This window comes from Dunckerocampus dactyliophorus, chromosome 2 (assembly GCF_027744805.1).
Source record: "Dunckerocampus dactyliophorus isolate RoL2022-P2 chromosome 2, RoL_Ddac_1.1, whole genome shotgun sequence".
Classification (NCBI taxonomy): Eukaryota; Metazoa; Chordata; class Actinopteri; order Syngnathiformes; family Syngnathidae; genus Dunckerocampus; species Dunckerocampus dactyliophorus.
Window position 1 is genome coordinate 28,057,066 of NC_072820.1, and position 17,876 is coordinate 28,074,941.

A 17,876-nucleotide genomic window follows, 5' to 3' on the forward strand; every position below is an offset into this window, starting at 1 on the left:
CGTGTCTCACAAAATCACAAATCGATCGGCGTTACTTTCTCTCCCGTCGTAAGGATGCGCGCTGTTGCCTGTCCATTGTTGTATATGTGATGAAGATGGCTGCGACGCTCGCATCTTAATTCGCTGTGGAACACATACGTAAACAAGACAATCAAATACACAACAATGGACATTGATAACGATGGGAGAGGAGGTAACGCATAGCGGTTTGTGAGGTCTGATTTTTTTGAGGAGGCATTTTTATGATGTAAATGAGTTACTCTTTTGAATGCATATTGTTTTGAGAAGCCACACTTTTTACTTAAGTGGCCCCAGCAACTAACCAGAACTACGGTCCTCATCACCGAAATCCGACCAGAACTGGGCTCATGGGACCAAGTGGGGGGTAAGCCACTGTTGATGAACTACACTACTGATGGGGTCATACAACTTCTTGTCAAAAAATCCAAACTATCCCTTTAAGAAAAGTACAATAAAAAATATATATAACAATATATTGCAATCTCTTAATTTAATTTCTACTACATTACACTGTGTGTGAATGCTAGCGGCCCTGCCTCCATGCACAGAGACAAAGAGACTGTATGACTGACAAAAGGGCTTACTCCATTCATGCCATTGTTCTATGGAGCAAATGCGCCAAGGTGCTATTGTAAAATGATTCTTGTCCTGTGAACTCCAGAGTACCTTTTGTTCTGTGAAAGACAGTTGAACTCAGGCCTACGTGACTGAGGGGGAGGTCATCGTGACCGAAGTTATACAAGATATGTTCCAGATGTTATGTGATTTCAAAATGTCCTGCCAACAGGGCCAAGGAAGGATGAGGTTTGGTAATCCACGTCATTGTTATTGTTCACTGGGTCTATTTAAGGGTGAACGGAATAAACGGGGTATCCCTTTTCCCTCAACTGCATACAAGTTGTGTTGTGCCTCTTATTATTCCACAACATTTGGCGTCACGAACAGGATTGGAAGGAAAGACGTTGATGCTCGTGGCCTTCTGACCTGCACCATATTGCAAACCAACGGCCGTAAAAACAGGTAAGATTTCTTACCATTTGGTTTGACAGTGTGGTGCAGTAATGGGGGTAACTAATGAGCATTAATGTTAAAAATTTCTCCAAATAAGAGAGCCTGTTGTTAGTGCATTACCTTGTAATAACAACTGCAGAGTGGGGGTGGGGAACACTCACACAAAATGTGGCCCTCACTTTAGAGTGGGAAAAACTTTTTGTGTGTTTTACTAAAATGACTCGAGTCCAGCTGTGTTACAGCATGATTGGCGTACTTTAGAAGTGTTGAGTAAAGGAAAAGAGTACAGGCTCGTGCCGGCTTTGTGTGTGTGTGTGAGGTCGACAATTTATGCTGCAGCAACTCTTAGTCCGGGAGTTCATTCATGGAGGAAAAATTAAGGGCTAAATATAAGGCCGACTGCAATTGGTAGAGCGAGGTACCCTATACAACGCAGAGTTCGTTCACTGCGCGCTAAGTCTGTGTGGTTACGACCCTCCGAACGCGCAAAGGAGGTGACCAACTACAGAGCAAAGGCTGCGCCTATATAATATGCGTGAAGCAAATCACGTCTAACAAGTAGAGAAGCATACTCAAATTACACATGCGGAATTACAATAAAGTAGTTCTTATTGTCTACTTTGTGATGTAACTCTAGAACAGTCTTGCAGTCCTAGTCAGCCGGACAAGGTCAGTCATGAGTATATTAATGCATACCTAAACTATAACAACTGGAGGAGATTAAGGCGTGAAGCAATCATTTGGATTGCTTAACTTGTGTGTTTGGTTTGAAGTGCACTAAAATTTTGTTATTTGTTGTATGTAACTAAAATTCTAAAATCCAATTGGCATATACAGTACTTCAAGTGTGTGTGTGTGTGTGTGTGGCTGACTGTCTCACCTCTTCTGTAAAGCGTTCAGCGTTGTTTTTTTGTGTGTGTTTTTTCACTGTCTTGAGTGAGTGAGTGTGTGAACGAAGGTCAGCTGAGGACAAACTGTGCTTTGTAACCCTCAAAAGAAAATAACTATAAGATTAATCATCTTAGTCGCAAGACAGTAACGTTAGCCAGTGTAAATAGCTGAAAATTGCCACACACGCAAGTGAGAAGTGCGGTTAAAAACGTATTGTGAGAAATGTTCATAGATTCATCCTTTGTTTGAATGATCTCTTCTGGAACAACAAAAAGGTCAACCTTACACATAGTTGAAGTGAAAGCAGTTTGTGTGTCATCTTTGTGTCTGTTGCTGGAGGTGCTGCATTTGGCTGTTATTGAGTGTAGTGCATCTTGCCTAGTTGTGTTATTTGTGCCAATGTTAATTTGTTGTGGGTTGCACTGGAGTGAGGCTATCTTGGGTGTGGTCCCAGAGAAATTCAAAGTGCGTCATAACGTTGTCTGCTCTGTAGTGGGGGATATGAACTAGCTGAAAGGGCAGAATTGCAGTGGTTGAATTGAGAAGAAAATTGTGTGCAATTTGCTGTGTGATAAGTCTGTTGAGACTTTGTTTTGCATTACTTTGAACTTAGTGAATCTTGTCAAGCTGTGTGGTTCTGCCAGTGACCGGATGTGAAGTGAATAACTGAAGGAGGTGTTGAGCGAGGGGACACAAGGGGAGTGGCTACAGCCCTCCCTCTGAGTGTTTGAAGAACAAGCCAGCCAGTGGAAGAGTTTTTTTTTTTTGTGTTATGAGATTGGAGAGTTTCTGCAAGCTGTGGTTCTGAACTGTACAGCATTTATGGAAAGTGTCATGTTGGTGTTTAAGTTTAAAACATTTTAATGTGGTGTGCTAGTGTATAAAGACTTAATTTTGAAAGTGAATAAAGACAATACTCATCAAATAACATTGTGATAAAATTGCAGTCTGAGTTTAAGATACTTTTGCAAAAATAACTTATTTTTGTGACAGAACAAACAATAACATTTATTTTAATTTCTGTCTTGAAAGTTGAAATACTCAAAATGGCTATTCCTTCGACAACGATTTTAGGGTTAAAATACCCAAAAAGGAAGGATGACATCGAGAAGGTCTCTAAAAAGTGGACAAAACGCACTAAAAGCTTAAATCCAAGTTGGCCTGAAGGTGGAACATTTGATGTGAGTTTGTGTGATGACATGGAAGTCCGAATAAAGGACTATAAACCCAAAGACAAAAGTAACAAAAGACAACAGAAAAGAGAAAAGGAATTGGAAATTATACAGTTGTTCAGAAAGGAAGGTGAAATGTTCCGAAAAACAATGAAAAAGAATCGTGAACTGTTTAGAGCTAAAGGCGACGATGGATTTAAAATAAAAAACAGAAATATGGACAAAAACATGCAGGGTAATAGTCAGTTCGCTGCAGTGGCTCCGTCTGGCCTTTATCCTTTTATTACGGGAACTGTCGAAGTTGCAGGAGATGTTGATTTTGATGACAACAAACAAGATCCTATTTCACCAGTTGGAAGGCTGAAAAATCCACCACAATACTGCAGCACAGACAGGAAGGGTGCAAAACCAAAAAAGTCACAAGTACTGGATTGTTATGCTGAAAAAGATCAAGCGCTTAAAGAGATGACAAGAAAGGATGGACACTCATATTGGCTGAACCTGGAGCACTCGGACTTAGAAAGACAAAAGGAAAGGACTATAATTCAAGAACTTGAGGATGAGATAGATGATGTTAATGAAAAATATGTACAAAATACGGCTACAGAACAAAAACAGGAAGAGAAAAAAAAAGGAGCAGTAGAAAGAGTAAGTAGTGCTATACCAGTAAAAAGAAGAGTAAGCTATCCAGAGGGAGTCCAAGAGGCAGAAGAAAGAGAAGTCTTAGGGGGAAGTCTTACCTTTGCTGCAAATGGCAAGGAAAACAGAAAGTATGATCTCAGATACAGGCCTGGCATACACCCTCCAGAGAGGTATACCGATCCGGCTCATCAATTGCCAATATTAATAAAAGGAACACAGGGACAGTATATTCCTTGGCAAACACTTGATCTTGAGGGGTTGATCGCCAGGCTGCCTGGTATCCATGAGGGGGCCAGCAAATGGATAAGGGCGTTTGAAGAAGAAACAGTGGGTAAAATACTGGCGCTTGGAGATATCAAGGCTGTGTGGGCACGAGTGTTGGGGATACCAACAATGGAAAATGTGCTATATCTAAGTGGCCATCGATGGATGCAAAATCCTGAAGCGGATGGTATTGAGTTCAATCCTTATCGCAGAGACTTGTGGGGGACACTGCGAAGGGAGTATCCGATCAAGATTGATCCCAAGGCCCTGAAGGGACAGCCACTTACGGAAACGGAGAACCCTGCCGAGTATATCAGCCGTCAGCTCAAACGGTGGAAGCAAGAGACTGAGGAAGAAGTTGGAAATAGCCCACTGATGACCACACTATTCAGAACAGCAGTGGTTGAAGCCATGCCAACTCCAGTAAAAAGTAGACTGGAGGATGTTGTGGGACTGACGTCAAAGTCACACAGGGAGTTCTGTGAGCATGTGATACATGCTATTGAAAAATACAGACGAGATGAACAACGGCTGAAAGAGCAAGACCAAGAAGTTCAAAGAAAGGTTGCCCAGTTGCAACTTGGGGAACTGTCAAGCAAGAACAAAAAGAAAGCTCAAGCCTTAGTCGGGGATGCAAAGCCAAGTGTGGAGGCACCCGTAATGCCATCTCCAGCTCCACCTCCAGCTCCAGTGCCAACAACAGTACCACCAGTTCAAGCGCCACCTGTCATCAATGTATATGCTCAACCAAGAACAAATCAAGCGTCGCAAAGGGGAAGGCAATATCAGATGGGCCGAAAAGATGGATCAAGAAGGAGGTCGCAACAACAAGCTACCCCTCCGCAAGTACTTCCCAAAGTCTGTTGGGGATGTGGACAGCAAGGACACAATCGACAGAACTGTCCAACCAATCCATGGCCGGCGCCTAATTGGGTCAAAGGAGGCTATGGAGATCAACAACCTCAACAACCATTGAGCCAAGGTCCAAATTCAGAACAGCCATATTTGGGTCCAGTCAACCCGTGGGGAGGTCCAAATTATGGTTATTAGGGGTGCCCAGAGAATCCTGCAGGGGAAGGTCAGCTGCCAATAGTAACATCTATAACTAAAAAAGAACCAGTAGTTCAAGTTCAAATCGGAGGAAAACAAATACCAATGTTGGTCGATACTGGAGCAACCTACACTTGTGTAGGTCCAAGTTACGCCTCACACCTCCCCATGTCTGACAAATTTGTCAAAACAGTAGGATTCTCGGGAAAGCTTCAAATAATACCTATGACGGCTCCAGTTCAGCTAACAATGGAGGGCGAAACAACGACATTGCCAGTTCTGGTATCTGAGCAGACACCAGTAAATTTACTAGGAAGAGATGCTCTATGCAAGCTGAATGTAAACATTTCTTGTACGCCTGAGGGAGTGAAAGTAGATAGAGTGAAGGAAAAGTTCCAAATGAATGTTCAGACAGCACGTGCAAAAGTATACTGGTTAGGAGATATATCAGAACCAGTGCTCCAGGCTTTCCAAAAGTGGGAAAAGTACATCTGTGCTCAAATTCCAAAAGCGTCAAAACCACGGTCTGAATACCATTGCACAGTCTATTTTGATCCATCATGTAGCAAAATCTTTGAAGAAAAGTGGGAAACACAAACTGAAGGCCTGACGGTGTCATTGACAACAGAGTATATCATAATTGGGCAAGAGGGTGCAGCGTTTAACGTTGAGTCAAATCCTTTCCTGGCACAATGGTATAACGTGCCCAATTCGGCACCACACATAACCTTGTTGGTTAACGAAAATTTTGCGTCAAAGGATTTGGGGCCAATGATGAAAAATGCGTCCAAAATAACTTGGAATGCGACTGAAAATCCACTAATTTTTGTGTCGCCAGATGAGACAAAGATAAAAATTTTGTGTGGTACCCATATGGTTTCAAAACCAAAAGAAGTGATCATCACTTCATTTGACGTACCACAGATGCCGCAAATCCGTGAAGGTGAGAGTGACTTAAAACAAGAAATGCTCGAACACGTCCCAGAAAATCTATGGTCAAAACATGAAACAGATGTAGGGTTAGTGAAGTCAGCAAACCCTGTTAGAGTGGAGCTTAAACCAAACATGAAACTTCCAAGACGCGCACAGTACCCTCTGAAATTAGAGGCAGAGAAAGGTATAAGCCAAACTATTGAAGGGCTTCTGAAAGCGGGAGTATTAATTGAGACACACAGTTTTTGTAATACGCCAATACTACCTGTGAAGAAAGCAGACAAATCCAAGTACCGGCTGGTACATGATTTGCGAGCAGTGAATGAGATCGTCCAGGATAGTCCAGTGGAAGTACCAAATCCGCATACTCTCTTGACAAATGTTCCACCTGAAGCTAAGTTTTTCACAGTAATAGACTTGTGCTCAGCATATTTTAGTGTTCCGTTGCACGAAGACTCTCAACATTTGTTTGCGTTCACATATCGAGGAAAACAATATTGCTATACTCGAATGCCACAGGGGTTCAAACATAGTCCACATGTGTTTAATCAGGTGTTAAGAGAGGACCTTGAAGGGTTGCAACTCAATAGCACCCTGTTACAGTACGTTGACGATCTGTTAATATGCGCACCGACACTCGAGGACTGCCACAGAGACTCAATTAAATTACTTCAGAAGTTGGCTGAGGGGGGGCATAAGACCTCCCAGGCAAAGTTACAATATTGCCAGCCCCAGGTCGAGTATCTGGGAAGAGTTATATCACACGGAACAATCTCAGTGGCACCCTCTCAGTTGGAGGGAGTGAGCAAAGTGCCACTCCCTCTTACAGTGGGACAGATGATGACTTTTCTAGGCATGACTGGTTTCAGCTCAAACTGGATAGTGGACTATGCTGTCAAAACTGCACCATTGAGAGGAATAATGAAGGAGGGTGAGACTCAGACATTGAGGTCACCGCTGAAATGGACCAATGAGTCCAGAATTGCGTTTGAAACAATCAAACAGGAAATGCAAACAGCTCCGGCGTTGGCAACACCAGACTATGGCAAACCGTTCTTTTTGTACGTGTCAAATAGACATAACATGTATGCATCTGCAGTGTTGATGCAAGAAACCTGTAGTGGTCGAAGGAAGCAACCCCTTGCATACTACAGCACGAAGCTGGACAATGTGGTCCAGGGTTGGCCACCATGTTATCAAGGGTTGGCTGCCGTTCATTATGCGTATGAGAAGGCATCAACAATCACAATGGGACATCCAGTGACAATATACACGCATCATAAAATTTCTGAGCTGATCCACCAAAATAGGTTTGTGATAACGCAGGCTCGATGTTTGCAGTACTTGCCACTGTTGACGTATCCAGATGTCACCATTAAAAGGTGTGCAACGGTAAATCCTGCAGACACAATGCCATTCAGTTTTGAAGGTGAGCCTCATGAGTGTGTGCCAGAGGCAATGAAGTACACGAAGTTAAGACCAGATTTGGAGTCTACACCTTTGTTAAATGCAGAAGTGACATACTTTGTGGATGGATCGTGTTACAGAGATCACCTTGGCAGCCATGCAGGGTTTGCGGTTATCAAACAGGAAGGAAGTGATTTTGTGACAATAAAGGCTGAGAGTTGTATACAACCATGCTCTGCACAATTAGCTGAGTTGAAGGCTTTGACTGAAGCGTGCAGAATGGCCAAAGGAAAGACAGCAAATGTGTATACGGATTCGGCGTATGCACATGGAGTGTGTCATTTGTTTGGGGCAGTGTGGAAGCAACGTGGTTATAAAAAAAGTGATGGTTCACCAATACACCACCAAAAACAGATAGTTGATCTTATTTCGGCGATGATGCAACCGACAAGGCTTGCTGTTATCAAGTGTCAGGCACACAGGAAAGGAAATGAAGATGTTGTGCAGGGAAACAATGCAGCAGATGAAGCAGCAAAATTGGCTTCTAAAAGCCAGGTGACTGTTTTGGCTCCATTGGTGTCAATAGAACCAGTCGCTACGCCAGATGACATTGTGTTGATGCAACAAAATGCAGGGCTAAGTGAGCACAGTTTGTGGCAGCAGAGAGGAGCTTCAAAAGATGAAAAAGGTCTGTGGAGATCACATGAAGGACTGCTTGTTGCACCAGTCTCATTACTTACAGTGCTAATATCAGATGTGCACAGTCCAGATCACTGTGCAAAGGGGGAAGTTGTAAGGAAGATAAAACAGCAAGGATATTGGTCACCATATTTACAGTCAATGATAGATGAAGTCTTGGGACAATGTGAAGTTTGTGCACAGAACAATGTCAGAAAAGGCATAACTACACCCATTGGACACATACCAGTTCCAGAAGGACCATTCAAACATCTTGTGCTAGACTATGTAGACATGATTAAATCGGTGCATGGAAAGAGGTACATGTTAGTAGTTATTGACCGATTTAGTCGTTGGGTTGAAGCGATGCCGTCTAAAGATCAGAGTTCAGAAACTGTTGTTAAATTCCTGTTAAGAGAAGTAATTCCGCGGTTTGGAATACCATCAGAAATAAGTTCGGACAACGGTCCGGCGTTCGTGCAAAAAGTAGCCAAAGGAATCTTACAACAGTTGCGAATAAGACAAAGGTTGGGGTGTGTCTATCATCCTCAGTCCCAGGGAATGGTAGAGAGAGTAAATGGGACACTTAAAGCCAAACTCAATAAAATTTGTGCTAGCACAAAGTTAAATTGGGTGGATGCACTACCACTTGCACTCATGAGTTATCGCATGCAGACTAACAGAATGACACATCTAACACCGCATGAAATGCTTACGGGTCGACCCATGCCAGCACCACATTTGAGAGGGCCTTATAAAGGGCCCCCACTTGAGCAGTTGCAAAATGAACTGAAAGATTATATAAAACAGTTAACTGCCATACATAGAGCTATCTATGTGCAGGAGAAAAGCAGGGCTCCTGAGTCCACGGAGGTGTCAGACGGCCTGGTGGTGCCAGGCGATCAGGTGTACATCAAGGTGTACAGGCGAAAGTGGCACGAGCCAAGACGAGAGGGACCCTATAAGGTGGTGCGAGCAACACCGACGGCTGTCCAAGTGGAAGGGAGCACGACGTGGTACCATTTAAACCACTGCACCAAGGTGCGTCCAGCCCAATCCAAGCAAGAGGAGGAGTTGAGCAACAAAGGAAGCACACATGGAACGCCAAACGCCAAAGATTCACTTGCTGGTGATGGTGAGCTGCATGTTGTGGGCACTGATGAATGCAATACCAGTGTCTCACACCAAGGGGGAAGGGACGCTGTCCTCCAAGGAAGTCCAAAGACATGAAACAGATGAGTACGATGCAACTATACGCCACTCAGCACCAGCACAACGGAGGGACAATGTAGAGTTTGCAGAATTATGGACTGCCAAAATTAAGGTCAGTCAACTAGGGAGAGTGGAGGATGTTCGTTCACTTACAGTGTCACTATTCGGTAGGGGTATATGTGGAGTGGATTTTAAAATAGAAGATGAGCCTCCAGAATGGGGATCAGACCAATGCACTTTAATAGTACTACAAAAACCACAGCAGTGGGAAGTGGGTGTTAGACTAAAGCCGCAGTGGAGAGAACCACATTATCCTTTTTATCTAATTGTAGACAAGTCAAAAGGGGGAGCATGGCCAGATAAACAGACATACATCCTAAGTATGTACTATACGGAACCGCCAGGAGGTAAAATTGTGCAATTGCCAATAAGGCCAATAAAACGGAAAAGTAGGACCACTCCAGTAGGGGTGACCTTGCAAGTCACTGACACTACTGCAACCCAGCAGCCTCGGCCGATCCTACATGACATTGTCACAACAGCAACCACTCCACAATCTATGGATGTGGCAGCGCCGACCCCTGTTATTGCAGTACCCAATCCACAGGCAACTAGTGGAAGCACAACAATCAGCGTACAAACGACATCAGCTGTAACAACAACGTCTGCAGGGTTCACGACCATGACAACTGAACCAGTTGTATTGTATGATGAGTATTGTGACAACTGTACCTATAGCAACTATGACTCAAGAAACAACAATTCAGATTTTGTTGACTACCCAGATTTTGGTAATGGTAGACCAAGAAGTTTTGAAACAGAGGAAGAGAGTAAATGGGAACAAGCCAGATACAATGGGTGGTATAAATGGATATGGTACACAACCAGGGAAATGACAAATGTGGAATGCATAGCATGTTCAGCAGCTCCAACCGCGTTACCAATTGTAATTCCTGAAAAGAACAGTTTCAAAACATGTGCAGATGAACAAAGGCAGAAATGTAAAAAAAGAGGATTCGTGTCAACTAATCATAAAATTAGGCTTTTCTCATTACCAATGTGCACCATACAATGTAGATTAATTTATGGCTCAAAAAAGACACACAATTTAATGAGTCCACTGCCTGCTCGGGCTAAGGATAATGTGTGCACTGAGTTTGGACTCACAACAGCCTTAGATGGACCCCCAACAAAGTATAAAGTAGATAGAACGGCAGAGTATGAATGTTTCGCAAGCGGTGGGTTTAAGACTGATAACCAACTTGGGAATTATGTGGGAAATACTACGGTGAAGTGTAAAGTAACTTGGGTACTATCTTGGTTTCCACACGCAAACATGATTCCGATTTTTGTCACCAGACCGGTATGGTATGAGAACCCAGGCCCAAATGATCAGTCATGTCAAAATATAACAATGACAATACCTAATAATCAATTTTTGGCTGTACAATCTACGGCAGTAGCGGACAGCTATTGGATGTGTGGAGATGACATATTGCGTAATGTTCTGCTTCAGCAATGGATTGGCCTGTGCACATTGGTAAGGATGAAAGTGCCCGTTCAAGTAATGTACAAAGGTGTCCGAGAAGTACTCCAAACACAGGGTGCCATTAGATTTAAAAGATCATACATACCAGACTCTCGGGTCTATCTAGACGCAATAGGGCAACCACGAGGAATTCCAGAGGAATTCAAAGCTAGGAGTGAAATTAAGGCTGGTCTGGAGTCCATATTTCTCTGGATTACGCCCAATAAAAATGCGGAATGGATTAATTACGTGTATTATAATCAACAACGCTTTATCAATTATACCAATGAAGCCCTCAGAGCGCTCGGAGAACAATTACATGAAACAACCAAAATGTCATGGCAAAATCGTCAAGCCTTGGATTGGATGCTTGCTGAGAAGGGGGGAGTGTGCCACATGTTTGGAGAACAATGTTGTACCTACATACCCATGAACACGGCCAGAAGAGGATCTTTTACTACAGCAATGTCTAGAATTAGTGAACTAAGCAAAGAGTTGACAGGAAATGCAGGGAAAGATGTAAAGGCACTTGACTGGTTCACCACAAAGCTTGGGCATTGGGGTGCTAACCTGGCAAGAACGGGAATAACTGCAGTAATAGTTTTGACAGTGATATGTCTGTTACTTTGTTGCATCGTACCCATTCTGAAGAAAGTACTGATTAAGACTTTTGTAAGACAGATGACTGCGCTGGCGGTTACCAAAGTGGCAGAGGCTCAGCTAGCGCAACTGGTGGTCGAGCAGCCTGATCTATTTCCCAATCCGGACGATCGTGAGGACGATGACACCGACTCAGAGGACTCAATGAGCCGTGAGGTATGATTGACTGTGGGATTGGGAAAGGAGCTGGAATTTGAGCTGGACACCACCAACTGTATATCACAATGCGCTGAGGCCTCTCCACGAACTGTGCTAGTAGCGTGTGGAAAACCGCCATGCCAAGGACAGGACTGACATAAAAGGACAATGGACTTGGCGGGACTGAACAACAATGCACTCACTCACAGTTAGTCAGTGTTGGACTGCTGAGTAACACCAGTTAGTTATTATTAACAAGTGTATTATTTCAGTTATTTAGCATTAACTACCATGTCAGGATTATGTCACTCACTTACTAGGTTAGTTACTCTGTAGTCGCTGTGAGTTTACACTGACGCAGTTATTCAATGAGTTACCTGAGAAGTACATTAGATCATGAAGAATTAGACATGGAGTAAAATTTGTGATCTGTTCAATATTCACTATATCACAGCACTCAGAGTACAGTTTATGCCACACATATATACTATCTCTATAGACAGGTGTAGTTGGTAGATCATTGAGTTAACTCATAATAATAATAGTTACCAGACAGTTAGATAAGTAGTTGGCACAGGGTCAGCTATACCAACCAAGGGGACCCTCCAGCCGAGACGAGCCATCCATGAGGACCACGCCAGCCGAGACGAGTCATTCCTGAGGGCTGTAATCGAGGGAGCCAGATCGTGCGGGAGGACATCCATCCAGGAGGCAGGCTATGAGGAAGGGGTGAGATGAGCGCCCTCCTCCAACATGTGACGTGCCAAGTCACCACCTCGTTTCGGCGAAAGAAGCCCCTCATCACAAAGGGTCCCTCCAGATGACATCGTGCTGATCATCGGCGGATGATCGAAGAAGGGACTGAAGATGGCCTACACCATTCTTACAGAGGCACAATAATCCTCTGGGCGGTGATGATATGAGCAGAAACATTTCTCCCGACCTTGCCACACACCGAATCACTGCCCATAACACGTTCCCCACTTCCCCGTGCCCATTCTTCAGGACAAGCATGCATCAAAATCCCCACGAACTTAATCTTTGAACTTCTTTCGGAAAATGAAGACGGTGAAATGACGGGTCTAAGAGACATTATTATTTGTTTTGGGGGTTTGGGACCCCCAAAAGGGGGGAATATATTGTAAAATGATTCTTGTCCTGTGAACTCCAGAGTACCTTTTGTTCTGTGAAAGACAGTTGAACTCAGGCCTACGTGACTGAGGGGGAGGTCATCGTGACCGAAGTTATACAAGATATGTTCCAGATGTTATGTGATTTCAAAATGTCCTGCCAACAGGGCCAAGGAAGGATGAGGTTTGGTAATCCACGTCATTGTTATTGTTCACTGGGTCTATTTAAGGGTGAACGGAATAAACGGGGTATCCCTTTTCCCTCAACTGCATACAAGTTGTGTTGTGCCTCTTATTATTCCACAACAGTGCTGAAACCAATGCACGGAGTGAGTGAATCCTCTGCCTGTCTGTTTGGAGGCGAGAGATGAGGAAAACAGACAGGCATGCACTTGGCAAAATATTGAAGCCAGCAAAATGATCAAGTTCATATTAATTTATTGTGCGATTAATTTATTATTGTCCTCGGCCTAGTGTCCACAAAACAGTTTTTTTCTGAATGAAAAATCTTGTCACGTTTTAATCTCACGAGATCTTGGGACATACCTATTAACAAATTATTGCTGTTGTGTGGTTGAATACAGCCTATTTTTAGCCCAAAAAATTAAGCAATTTCAAGCACAAACATGGACAAATGAAGGCAAATACAAATACAGTCAAACCTGTCTATAGCGGCCGCTATAGACAGGGCCTAGGGAAACGGTCAAAGTGGCCGCTATAGGCAGGTGGCCATTATAGACAGGTTGGCGGCCATTTTGAATTTGTGCACGCACATATTAACATGTCTGTGATTACAAGCTTGTTGTCTTTGCAGATACATATAATTATACTGTTACATGTTGACCAGTAGAGGGCACTGTGGGACTGCGGATAAAAGTTGTAAAGCACTAGTAGGTTAATACACTGCTGTTAATAAAGCGATTAAAGTGCATCGGTGACGTGAGTCTCTCCTTCCCCCTTCTCCTAATAAACGGTGTCACTGTCTGCAACAAGCTCCAAAGAAGATGGCTTTTTTTATGTCGAACAACTGACAGTTTGTGTGGATCTTGTAAATGATTGTGACTGAGCTAGGACTCAGTAATTAAAGTCTACACACGATGGCTTCATTGCTTAAAAAAACGAAACTTTTTCGTGCATGAAGCTTCCTTGATGCTTGATTTCCTTGATGCTTGCTGTCAGCTCTTCTTTGTTGTTGGGTCTGGTGCCCCTCATTTTCCTCTTGAGAATACCCCATAGATTCTCAATGGGGTTTAGGTCCGGTGAGTTGGCTGGCCAGTCAAGCACTGTGATGGCATGGGCATCAAACCAGGTTTTGGTGCTTCTGGCGTATGGGCAGGGGCCAGGTCCTGCTGGAAGGTGAAATCTGCATCTCCATACAGATCCTCAGCAGAAGGATTCATGAAGTCCTCTAAAACATTCTGGTAGACTGTTGCGGTGACCTTGGATTGAAGAAAGCAGAGTTTACCAACACCTGCACCGGACATTGCACCCCAAATCATGACGGACTGTGGATATTTCACACTGGACCTCAGGCAGCTTGGGTTCTGTTCCTCACCCGTCTTCCTCCAAACCCTTGGACCTTGATTCCCAAATGAAAGGCACACTTTACTTTCATCGGAAAAGAGGACCTTGGACCACTGGCCAACAGTCCAGTCCTTCTTCTCCTTGGCCCAGTGGAGACGCTTCCTACGTTGGCTCAGGTTCAGAAGTGGCTTGACCCGAGGAACCCAACAGTTGTAGCCCATCTCCCGGATGCGTCTGAATGTGGTGGTTTTTGAAGCTGTGACTCCCGCCTCATTCCACTCTTTCTGGATCTCTGCCAGATTCTTGAATCTTCCCTGTTTGATAATCCGCTGAAGCCCACGGTCATCTCTTTTGCTGGTGCATCTTCTCCTGCCACATTTTGCCCTTCCTCTAGACTTTCCATTGATATGCTTGGACACAGCACTCTGTGAACAACCAGCCTCCTTAGCTATGAACTTTTGTGGCTTACCCGTCCTATGGAGGGTATCAATGATGGTCTTCTGGCCAGTTGTCATGTCTGCAGTCTTCCCCATATTGAACCCAACTGAGACAATTGAACCAAACTGACGCAATTTAATGACACCTGGGGAAGCCTGTGCAGGTGATTTGAGTTTAGTAGATGATTAGTGTGTGACACTCAGTTTAAAACATTTATGCCCTGCAAAATTTGGGCTGATTTCTTCACAGTATTCTAATTTTTTGAATTCCTATTTTCGTGGGTTTATTGAGCTGGAAGCCCAAATTATGTAAAAATAAACAAATAAATACTTGAAATCGTTTAAATTGTGGGCCCTGAATCTATAATCTATGAAAGTTTAACTTTTTGAATGGAATTATGGAAATTAAACAACTTTTCCATGACATTCTAATTTTTTTGGTATGCAAGAAATGAGGCTGCTAACAGAGTTTTGGCAAGTTGTTATTTTTCAAACCATGTTGTTCCTACTCTATGTGCACTTTTCTGATGTGTGACTGTTTCGGTTTTGTTTGTCTTGCTTTCTGTGTCACTAAATATATTAAGGTACTGATGTTGCACACCAAACATGCTTATTTGTTAATCTGAGTGTTCTAGCCTGTTTCTCTGAGGTGGAAAAAGTCGACTCGACTATGAAAATTCTTAGTCAAAGACATCCCTAATATAGAGATGGTTTATGTACGCCCAGGTTTTTGTATGATTTGTTTTTTGTCTAAATTTTGTCTCGGTTTTTGTTGCATTGCATGTAACCATCTAGTCCGTTTAACAAGTACTGTATGTATCCTTCCGTGAAATGGAGTGCCCAAACATAGCACCCTACATGTTGCTGACTCACTGTCCGTGCATGTTTTATTGAGTGTGACTGCTAAATAACCTGCCATGGGACCAAAGAAAGTGGCAGCAATTTGATAAAGAATGTGAGAAACACGATTGAATACCATCTGGCCAGGATGTACAGGAAGTCTGCATCAACAATAAATCCCATCCATTCCGCATCTATAATTATTTTGCATAGTTTTCTGCATGTAAATCTACAATTGTTCTCTATAAAAATGTATTTTTGGATGTCTGGAATGGATTCATTGGATTTACTTGATTTTCTCAACTGACCTAAAACTGTGGTTCCACTGTATTATGAATTGTCATTCAAGTGTAAAAAAAAGTTAAGCACTATTAATAGTTGCAAATGTCTTACTTTGGTTGATGGCTTGGTAGTTGTTGCAGGTCTCATCCGGGATGCCCCTGTGGTGTGCGTAGGAGTACACTTTCAGGTGATCTCCTCCATAGCACGATCCAGCCCCCCCACAGTCGATTACGTTCTGGACCGACAGGTACGCTAACGGCCATGCCCCCTTGCGATTGATGTTGATGCGGTCTAGGACAGGATAACAGCAATTTAGCGTGTTATCTTTTGATCACTTTTTGACACAGGCCTGGTCCCATCTGTGTCGCTATGGTTACCGGCGAGGGCGCTGGTTGCTCCCATGGCCCAGCAGGAACCGCAGTACTGGGGTATGTGCTGGTTTCTGGTGGCGCTCACGTAATTCTTCCCGTCAATGTTCCTCCAGTCCCATGTCAGAGGAAGCTCGGACTCATTTGTGTGCTCGTGTGGCCGAGGATGCGTCCTACAGTAAAAAATTTGTTTATATACATCTGTCTTTTGTGCGCCTGTACGGAGCCCCCGAGTGGACATGGAGAAAAAAAAAACTGATGGGTTACAAAAAAAGGACACATTTTTGCAAGAGCTCGCAAAACCATTTACATTACATTACATTTACTTCTGCGTTCAGAGCGGATGTTCACAGTGAAACTTCAATACGAATTTTGCTATGTGGAGGCAAGCTATGACTGGAAGTTTGTTCTGTAGCTTCACATAGTTTCTTGAGATAACGCAACTTTTGTGTTCTCTCGCAAATGTTTTGCCAGCTATCGCAAAAGTTAGTCTTTTTTTTTTAACCCATCCATTTTTTTCTCAATGTGCATTTACTTGATGGCTCAAGCTGACAAGTAAAGGCAATGACCCGCACACAGCCATTGCTGAGGGCGGGTCATTCTGCCTGGGTGACAAGTCCGTACCTGATCACACGATTCCTGCTTAATGTGCTCATGACACCAAAAAAAGTTTGCAAAAAACAGTAACAAAATAAAAGTACTCAGTAAAACATTTTTGTCATAGTGCTGTCATGGATAAATAAACGATGAAATGAAGTGGTTATTTTGACACAATTTGTATACTAAATTTGTGTTAAATGTAAATTTGCATCAATGTAATAATGTTTAACTTTGACCTTGATATTTATTTCATAGATGGTTACGTGGGCGTCGTTAGCCAATGAGCTCTGTGGAAGGGAGTGTGAAGAAAGAACAGCCTGAAGTGAAGACACAGGAGCAACCCAACATCAGCTGCATAACCGAACACACTGGATTTGAGTCCTTGTCTCAACACCGACGTATTGGCAGCAGCATACAACATTTCATTCAGAAACAAATTTACATGCACTGTCACAGCATCTTTTTGACAGTGTGCAGCTGTCAGTGGCAAAAGTGTGTGTTGAACACACAACAGGTCCTTGAAGTTGTCTCCATCATAGTCCTTGCTGTAACAAACGTCTTCAACACTTGTCATAAGTTCCTTGACATAGTCTGCAAAATTGAATATTAACAATGCAATACATCGAATTAAAGACACGTTAACATGGTTCTACCAATGAATGTTTGGATATACATACCAAAAGTGGCATTTTCCAAAACTTTCCTGACGATGTAGTCACCTTTCCTTTATTTGGGAAAATGCACACTGTACACCTGTTGGCCATCCTTGGTACCTGCGTTGCAGCATCCCTTTGTGGATCTTCAAGCTGTTCTGAGTAAACAAGTGAACAACATTCACTGACATTGTGTTGTTATGAGTAGTTATTAATACATTGTGCATTGCTACATACTGTACATGTATACATCAGTTTTTCAACACTTACACAATAAGTGCTGAAGCACTCTCGGCTGACACTGGATCAGTTTGCAAAGCCAGAGCTGTCTTCACTTGTTGACAAGCGCCTAATATAACACACAAAAACACAATAATAATAATAATAAGCAGGAATGTTGTTTTACTGCTGTGACTGCACAGAGATATATGCAGA

General features: G+C 43.1%; 2 protein-coding genes across 9 annotated transcripts in view; one reads left to right on the top strand and one right to left on the bottom strand.

Annotated features, from left to right (window-relative positions):
* LOC129171386 (cathepsin Z) overlaps positions 1-17,876 on the bottom strand; it is a 32,412-nt gene that overhangs the window by 10,684 nt on the left and 3,852 nt on the right. For 2 of the 6 annotated variants that reach the window (XM_054760009.1, XM_054760021.1), the window contains exons 2-5: positions 17,712-17,790; positions 17,466-17,594; positions 16,198-17,379; positions 15,932-16,111 (exon numbers count right to left, since the gene is read on the bottom strand). In XM_054760009.1, coding sequence (XP_054615984.1) covers positions 15,932-16,111; positions 16,198-16,429 — 412 coding nt within the window. In that variant the 5' untranslated portion in view covers positions 16,430-17,379; positions 17,466-17,594; positions 17,712-17,790. Of the gene's footprint in view, positions 1-15,931; positions 16,112-16,197; positions 17,380-17,465; positions 17,600-17,711; positions 17,791-17,876 lie in introns of all 6 variants that reach the window. The other 4 variants (XM_054760000.1, XM_054760017.1, XM_054759990.1 and 1 more) reach the window with 2 other exon arrangements.
* LOC129171372 (uncharacterized) lies at positions 636-13,258 on the top strand. 3 transcript variants are annotated; one of them, XM_054759970.1, is made up of 2 exons: positions 636-1,041; positions 8,913-13,258. In XM_054759970.1, exon 2 carries the CDS (start codon positions 9,166-9,168, stop codon positions 11,629-11,631), a length of 2,466 nt encoding a protein of 821 aa, XP_054615945.1. In that variant the 5' UTR covers positions 636-1,041; positions 8,913-9,165; the 3' UTR covers positions 11,632-13,258. The 3 variants fall into 3 exon arrangements, with proteins under 3 accessions (XP_054615945.1, XP_054615937.1, XP_054615953.1); XM_054759962.1 differs by lacking the exon at positions 636-1,041 and adding an exon at positions 5,157-8,654 and having other exon boundaries at positions 10,124-11,065; XM_054759978.1 differs by lacking the exon at positions 636-1,041 and adding an exon at positions 8,122-8,654 and having other exon boundaries at positions 10,124-12,995.